We start from the raw sequence: 8,614 nt of genomic DNA, 5'->3' as shown, positions 1-8,614 counted from the left end.
GCACGCTAGGCACTCCTGTCTTCCACTGACTCTCGCAGTTTGGTCAAACTCATGCTGGTAGCTTCGAGAACACTGTCCAACCATCTCGTCCTCTGTCGTCCCCTTCTCCTTGTGCCCTCAATCTTGACTATTACTTTCATGTATCTGTGAAGTTTCATCACTACCCAGCTATTTGAAAGCTTTTCATGTAGGCAGGCACAACTGTTTAAATTGTGATTTTATGGATCACAACCTCTTAAGTACAGAATCTAAGTAAGCATATAAAACTGGGAAATCTCTCATTAGCCTACATTTGGCAGGATATTTAGATGTCAAAGATCACAAAGAATCCTGGACAGTAAAAAAGCAACTATTAAAAGCATGATTTCCATCCGCTATATGTTGGCCTCAAAGAGAATTCAGATACCAGGTTTCTGGCTTTCATCACGAGTCAATGGCTGTCGCTCCTTGCTGCCCATCGTGGGCAACAAGGAGGTTCAGGCAGAGGGAAACCAGGATTTATGAGGCAAGAATCCTGGCAATGTTCCCCAGTGGGGTCTGGGGAGCTCACTGCATCCCGCTGTGCCACTCAAGCCCATGTCGCCAACTTGAAAGGCAGAACTAGTGTGACCTGGGAGTGTGTCCCTGCTATGGATGAGCCTCCATCTCTGACATGACTTGTGCTTGGTTTCTCCATAATTTGGAATATTGGCGTTAATCAAGAGGCTCTTCTGGACCGACATATGCCAATGAGCTGCAATCGATCAGCTGCCAAAAGGACTGGGCTTGGTTTTTTGAAGGGAAAGGAAGGGGGAGGACAAGGTGCTTTGTGTTTTCATATGGTTTTCAAATGGTGTTTATTTTTGTCCTCCCCTGCAAAATGAAACATAGCCACTGCTATGTTATTCTGTCTGTTACCGCAGAAAAGGGGGGGGGCTTTTGATTCATGCTCACCAAGGAATTTAACAAGGTTTTATTATGCCCTCCCCCCTTGACTGAGGTGGAATGGACTTTATTTAAAATTATTTTTGGATTGGACCAGGAGTGTGATGGAGCAATGCAGAGCTAAAAGAATGAATGGCTGCCAAATAGATCTAGGTTAACACACACCACAATTGCCTCATTATGTAATTCATGTTCAGAATACCACAACACACACGTAACTGGCTGTAAAGTAACATAACATTATACATAATAAAACTGTAATCTAATCATCATATCAAAAAATTGCAAAGCGCTAGTCCTGATGGCAATAACATATCATATTACTATTAACCTTCTATATGTTTTTATTGTCGTAAAGTCCAAGGATAGTAAAGTCCAAAGATTGTGAAGTTCAACGATTACAACGTGCAGTTCCTGTTGGCAATGCCATTTCATACTGATATCTTCCTTCCACATCATCCTATGTCTTAAAAGTGTTACAAACGAACTTGCCTTCTGCATATCCTATGTCTTGAGAGTGTAACAAACAGAACTACTTAGTAGCAATGAGGCAGCTGATGATAGACCAGTTATCAGGATACACCCTTGTTTCGCCAATTGGGCTTCTTCAGCGACAAGGTTTCCAGGAGATTTTTAAGACATAGGGCGATTTCTCCCTAAATGCAGCCTAGCTGAGACAGTCATCTCATGAGAAGGAAAACAAGACCCTATTGGTTATTTTCATGGAGTGCTACATTTCTCAGATCTCTGATGGTAGTGATCATTTTGTATTTTTATTTTAAATGTATGGGAGAGGCAGTGACTCTTACAACACTATGTTCCTTTGTTGCATGGCCTCCTTGAAACGGTCATTGACATTTAAGTCTCACTTGACTATGAAATGTAAAGCGTTACTTGCTTTTTTTGCCATTTCAACCCTCCTTTCTATGCTGGGTGGATTGCTGCACAGCCTGTCTGTGAGAATAGCTCAAGCACATCTTTACTGACACTCTGAGCCCCAATTCAAATGGCAGCTGTCTAATGAGCCATCCCATGAAGAGAAGCTGTTGTCTGTAGAAGTCATTGGCTCAGACAGCCTCTATGAGGGCATCCGTGTAGAATGAGTCCTCTCTCACCTTGTCCTTTTTGCAGGAAGTGTCATCACTGCTTCTCTCTATTAGCATTCTCCTTAGTGGCCTTGATTTTCCTCATTCCTAGACTATCACTTTGTTTGTCAAGTCAAAGCTGCTGCAGAAAGAAGGGCAGTTGGTGAGTAACAGCAGCGACAGGTCTATTCTGGGTGAAAGGAAAGCCCCAAAAGCAGTTGGAGGGATCCATGAAGGAAATACAGGTCTGTTGCTGTATCTGAAGAAGTGTGCATGCACACGAAAGCTCATACCAAGAACTAACTTAGTTGGTCTTTAAGGTGCTACTGGAAGGAAAAAAAATTTTTGTGAGGTCTGTTGCTGTGAGAGCTTGAGTAGTGAGGGGAATTTCCATTCTTCCTGGCATCAGTTTCCAGGTGGTTCTGAAGATACCTGGGCTCTCAGCGCCATGGGAAACTAACCAGTCAGCAATCACATGGCGCTGAGAGCCCGGGTATCTTCAGAACCACCTGGAAACTGATGTGATTGCTGACTGGTTAGTTTCCCATGGCGGAGGCCACTGCTATTGGTAGGGATAACTACCAAGTTCCATTAACATGCACCAGAGTGGATCTCATTTGAACCAGTAACTTCTACAGTCAGAGGAAGGTTTCTATTCATATGGTGGCTCAGTAAAAGACTGTAACAAAGGACATTTTAGGAATATGACCAATCATTCTGGAGTATTGATATTACTCCCAAAAGCTCACTGTTGCATAAAAAGTTTATCAAATTTAACAGCAGGCAAAATTGCAAGTCATAATGCTGTGGGGTCTTCTTTTTCGACAGAGCAGTGCTTAGCATGAATACAGAAGATGGCCTTCTGTCCGAGCAATTATAATAAATATACTTTGGGAGAAATAACACACATGTCCTGGCAGTGCACATGTTGGGCAGCAGATTCCTATTCCCAGCTTAGTATAGATGCTTTGAGAAATTCTGACTTACGGCTGTATTTCCCAGAGCATCTGTACTAACCTAGGAACAGGATTTTCTTCTACAGCATACATCAAAATTAAAATGAACCTTTAATTTCTTTGTGCAATTCAGTATAGTATACCAAAGTGATGCTGATACAAAGTGTCATGGATTAAATTGCTGGTACAGGGCATTCAAATGTAACTGCATGGTGGGAAATTTTGCTCTGTCTCCATGGGCAGCTTTCTGTATGTATGCAAAATTCCCATTGAGAACAATAAATAAATAATTAATAAACCTTTTTTGTCACTACTTCACCTGTGTGCAGTGAAGTTAAACGAGCCCTCCCCCCCATACACTCAGTCTTGTTCACACGCTGTGTGCTTGTCGGAAGTCAATTGCCCCACTATTTTTTTTTTCATTCAGCAGCCCAACAGCCCACGGATAAAAATGGTTCTTTAACCTGTTGGCGCAGCTGACTATATTTCTGTATCTCCTGCCTGAAGGTAGGAGATTAAAGAGGTGCTGGCCGGGGTGTGAATGATGATTTTTCCTAAGAATTTTCCTCGCTCTCCTGAGGCAGCAGTCTCCTGCGATGTCATGTAGCAAACTCCAGGGACAGCCTATGATATCATGTGCTCTGTTCACCACCCTCTGTAGGGACTTCCTGTCCGTGGCTGTCAAACCAGCATACCACACTGTAATACAGTATGAAAGGACACTTTCTATTTTGGCCCGGTAAAAGGAGATCATCAGTTTTTGTTCGGCATTGTTCTTTCGCAAGACCCTGAGGAAATGGAGTCTCTGTTGGGCCTTATATTGTTTTTCCAAGTGAAGTCTTCACTAAGGTAAACTCCCAGGAATTGAAAGGAAGAGACTCTCTCCACACAGCCCCCCCCCCCCGATATACAATGGGGCTAGTACCCCTCTCTTCCTCCGAAAGTCCAACACCATCTCCTTTGTCTTGCTGATATTTAGGTGCAACTTGTTGTCTAGGCACCATGTCGAGACTTGGTGGTTTGGGCAAGAGGAGAGAGGATAAACAATATAAAAGGACTACTCAGAAGGCACATCCAAGCAACTCTGAATGGGAGCAGGAGCATGCACATGATCCCTGCCCCCAACATCACTGTGAGTTTGTGACCCTACCTGCTGAGTTCTGAAACTTCCCTATGTTGAGCTTTTACTCATATTTGCTTGAATGCAACTGGAGTGCATTGCACAGTTAGAGAGCCCTGATCACAAAGAGGTTCAAGCAAGTGAGTAAAAAAAAACCACCGGAGACCTTCCCTGCTGAGTAGGCAGGGCTTGTCTACATGTCCCTTTCAACAGATCTACAAAGCTGAATATGCCTAAAATCACACTGCTTTTTAAATCAAGAGGAATTTAAAGCTTAAAAGCACTACAGAGACAATCTGCTATCCAGCATGGGCAGGGCACACTAGTCATAATTTCCTTAAGCGTACCTGCCCTGTTGGCCAAATGTTTTTGCTCCATCTTCACAGTATAACGAGAACTGCAATTTTAAATCATGAACCACAAATCCCCACTTACCTTGGTTACCTACAAATTGCTTGTCTACCATTATTACTTATTCAGATGCATAACTCTATTCTAGAGACAGAGACAGTACAGAGATGGTTTGCCTTAGAAGTGGGATCATGCTTACTCTTTTTCAATTATTTTTACATAGAATTTCATTTACATGTGAAATCACTATTATCCTAACCCTCAGTTCAATACTTTTAAGACACCTTGAACATCAGTATTAGTTTTATCCAACCAACAAACATAAGATACTGCCTTTTATCAAAGGCCATGATGATATTAGAAATATTTTTTATTAAATATGAATGTATTCTATGCAAGATATGATGTAATCCAGAAAACAAAATCTTGGAAGATAATCGGAAGCTATAAATCTTCTCAAGGTCATAAGTGAAATGAAAATAATTAGTCTTAGAAGGCTGTAGAAGCTGTGTGCCAGATGGCTTGGGGCTAAATAAGGAAAAGCTTATTCAGGTATAAAGGAAATGTTAGTAATTTGACTCAGGTGCAAGTCAGCATGCACCACAACTGCAGACATCAAGAAATAGCTTAAATATTGGAAATAAATGCACAAAGAACAGCCATTTTAAAAAGCCGGTAGTCTGCACACCATGCTCAACAGTCTAAAAATCACTTGCTGTTCAGGATCATACCCATCTAGCTGTGCATATATGCATATGTAAGGCTTCTGTTTAGGTATCATTTGCTGAATCAGAAACTGAAGATGAAAAGTAGACATGTGCAGGAATACCTATTGTAAGCCAAACTAGATTGGGGTTGCAAATCTCTTTCTGTTGTGTGCAGGAGATTTGAGTTTTGTTTTGTGCACTGTGTGGATGAGGTTGCCCAGAACAGCCTTCAGTTGTCACCAAAAGAAACTGACCAATGGGCAAAGATAACCCTCCCCATCAAATCCCCCTCCATGGCAATGCACACATTGTAGCCAACATTTTCAGTGCTCCAGAAGATACCTTTCACTATCCATGACTTCACCTTTTTTCCCCCAAAACACTCTCGCCTTACAGACATTCTCGCCATTAGTGGAAATGCTAAGGCTCTGGATTTATTTGGTGAAGGCCTACACACACAGTTCACAGCTCTGCCATTTAAAGCAGCCTCAGCCTGTCCAGTTTTCATTGTTTAATCACACTTTGTTTCAATAACTTTGTTTCTTATTATTTTTACCAAACGTGGGAGTAATGATGCTCCAGCAAATTGCCATGATGAAAACTAATTAAAAAGCAAGCAAGATTCTCTTAAGGTTTGCTTGATGTTTTAAACAATCGGGAAGATACTGCATTTTGGGGAGTGTATGGTTGCTTAGAAGAATCCCACATGTGTGAGCAAAGGATAAATTTGTAACAAGGAAATGCAAATTGTTAAGTAGTGATCCCTATCTCCTGGTCTGTGTGTTTTTGTATATGACAAAGGGTATCTATAATGCATAAATTGCTTATCAGTTGGTTTATCACCAAGATAAAATCCTATACTAAGAAATATATTGTAGCATTGATTAATAACATTCTAATTAACACTGTGTCTTCCGGGAAGTTCTCAAAAGAACTTCACTGCTAGGCGCACTAGCCTTTTCACAGTAGAGACCAATTCATTCTGTCAGCCCTAACACAAGATAACTAGATCTAAGACTAGATTAAGTCATTACTAGATTTCTAATTTGTTTCTACTGTCTCCTGCCTCCCTTTTTAAAGGTTGGAGTGGAGTAGAAAACAAAACTTTCCTGGCAATTTAGTGTAGATTAGAAGAAAGGGATATGCAGAACTAACTGGTTCAGATAATTGCTTATATGTACAGCCATTAACTATCTTGAGTATTACTACATAAATTTAGAGGTCTCCAGAGGCTAGTTTCTGTGTTAGTTTTCTGCGACAGAAACAAGAAAGCTTTGTGGCACCTTAAACATGTTTATTATGGTATAAGCTTTTATAGCCTAGAGTCCACATAAAGTATTATTCTCAATTGGGAGGTTTACCTTAATAATTTTATTAGGCTTTAAGTTGCCACAAAACTCTCTTGATTTGAAAGATAGGTTGGAATAAACCTTTTATTACAGCTAAGTGAGTGTCATCAAGAAGCAGATTTTCTTCAGTGTAAAGTTGTGGTCTGGGTTTAAATTGGAACGTTCACTAGGGCAGAAAGAACAACAGTGATGCTACGAAGACGAAGGGGGTAATTGTTGCAATAACTTTAGAGAAAAACTGACAGCCTCTGTTAAAAAGAAGCCAAGTGACAGCGAAAGCACCTTGCTTCCATTCCAAATCTCTCCTTTTATTTGTAAAGACTGGCATTACAATCAAAAAAGGACTCAAAATGGAGTGATGTACACATCATTGGTGTTTCATGATGCAAAGAATGAAATCCCTGAATGGATATTGCTTCACCTTGGATTTTAAAAATTGACCTAAGAAAAACCTTAATTCCACTAATGATCACAAATGGCAAAATGAACAAAAAGGAAAACAACAAAAAGAAAATAAATCCAAACTACTGGCAAGTTCATAACATATACATAGTGGGTTGATGACACTGGTTTCAAATGTACAATAAAGCCCACAACACTTTATTACTATGAATATTATCGTGAATGTTTTCTCATGTTGATCAACTTGCTTCAGAAGGTTGCTTTTTGTTGTTTTAACTTGCATAATAAACATGCAATGAAATTATTCTTTTTAAAGTTTTTTTCTGCAGTCTTTTTGTTTTCATACAAAGATTTCATAAAGTTGCAGTGTTGCATCAGAGCATTACCAAAATAAGTGTAAGAGATAAAGAGGAAGATACCTGTGAACTGAGCTTAATGAGAAAAAAAACTACTTTTTATCCTGAGACACGCCATAGTCTTATTTAAAAGGTGTGCACAGCCAAATCCCTCCCAAGCCCCTCCAGAAGACAAAATAAATATTAACTGGGAGGAAAGAGAGGACAAATAAAGAAAATAAGATGTCATCATGCACTCATCTTCTGCATAGCTCAACCTACATATAGTAAGGCACTATTTCCCCACAACTTAGCGTCCACAACAATCCTTTACAGCACTCCATGAACTACAGAGGTCCTTCCAGGATGATGAAATAAATAGATTGAATGGATGTGGCTATCACATTACCCCACGTGTGTTCTCTTAGTTAAGGAAATCATCAGGCAGTCTCAGAGAAAAAAAGCTGTCGAGTCTCTTGTTGTGTGCATGTGTTCATGTTATGTATGGGGATTTGTTGTGTGGGATATTTTTTTCTTCTCTTCCCAGAGTTAAGTTCTCATTGTTCTCAAAGCAAACATAGAAGAAAAAAGGACAGCTGAGTCATCAAAAAAAGCTTTGGTGCTCCAAACAGCACACTGCTTAATAGATCTGGGAAATCTGGTAACTGTTCCCAAAGGAGTCAGGAGAGGTGTGGATGGTTTCTCAAGAGATAGTCTTCAACTAGAATTAGTTAAGCTGGTCTTCATACTGCTTCGAAAGCAGTCACCGGCAGGAAAAAATTCCCAGCATCGCTCTTGATACATTTTCCATACGTAGGATTCCTGTAAGACACAGAAGAGAACTATAGTTGAACTTACTTTTAAAATACATTTGAAAGACTTTTGCCACTTACTCTGAAACTTTCACTATTGCAAGTCTGAAGGATTTGAAAGGATGATCAAAACCTAGCTTTTTATGTTGAAATATGTACTGTACACACTGATTCAACTTTATAGAGAAGGGGATCATTAGCCTTATCTGAAAGGTATTTCTCCATGATCTTACAACAGTCTGGTGGTTTTAGTGTCCGTCCCCCCCGTACCCAAAGACAGGAATATAGTTACTTCAGAGAAAAGCTTAACTCCGTCGCCTTGAAGCAATGTCAAGTACGTTCCTGCTTTCACATGAGGCAGAAGCATTATAAATACTTTAAGTATTTCTACTTATTTCTTTGTTATCCAAGTCTGTGTTTCAGTTTCTGTTGTTGTATAGTGTTGTCTAGCCAGGACCCTATTTCTTTATTATCCTCTCATTTGTAGGTCTTGGGAGCTGCTCTGGAGATAAATGGACTAGATCCAGTCCACAGCATCAGAAAATTAAGCCTCTTGCAAGTATACAAAATAGT

The 8,614-nt window shown here is 40.1% G+C and overlaps 1 protein-coding gene across 1 annotated transcript in view; it reads right to left on the bottom strand.

Annotated features, from left to right (window-relative positions):
• Positions 1-6,779: 6,779 nt before the first annotated feature.
• Positions 6,780-8,614, bottom strand: part of RYR2 (ryanodine receptor 2) — a 246,664-nt gene continuing 244,829 nt past the window's right edge. Inside the window, 2 exon segments of the mRNA XM_083606142.1 lie at positions 6,780-7,985; positions 7,988-8,051. Of these exon segments, the coding sequence (XP_083462268.1) occupies positions 7,957-7,985; positions 7,988-8,051 (93 nt within the window). The 3' untranslated portion in view covers positions 6,780-7,956.

This window comes from Podarcis filfolensis, assembly GCF_964270895.1.
Source record: "Podarcis filfolensis genome assembly, chromosome: 3".
Classification (NCBI taxonomy): domain Eukaryota; kingdom Metazoa; phylum Chordata; class Lepidosauria; order Squamata; family Lacertidae; genus Podarcis; species Podarcis filfolensis.
This window is presented reverse-complemented; position numbering and strand designations above follow the sequence as displayed.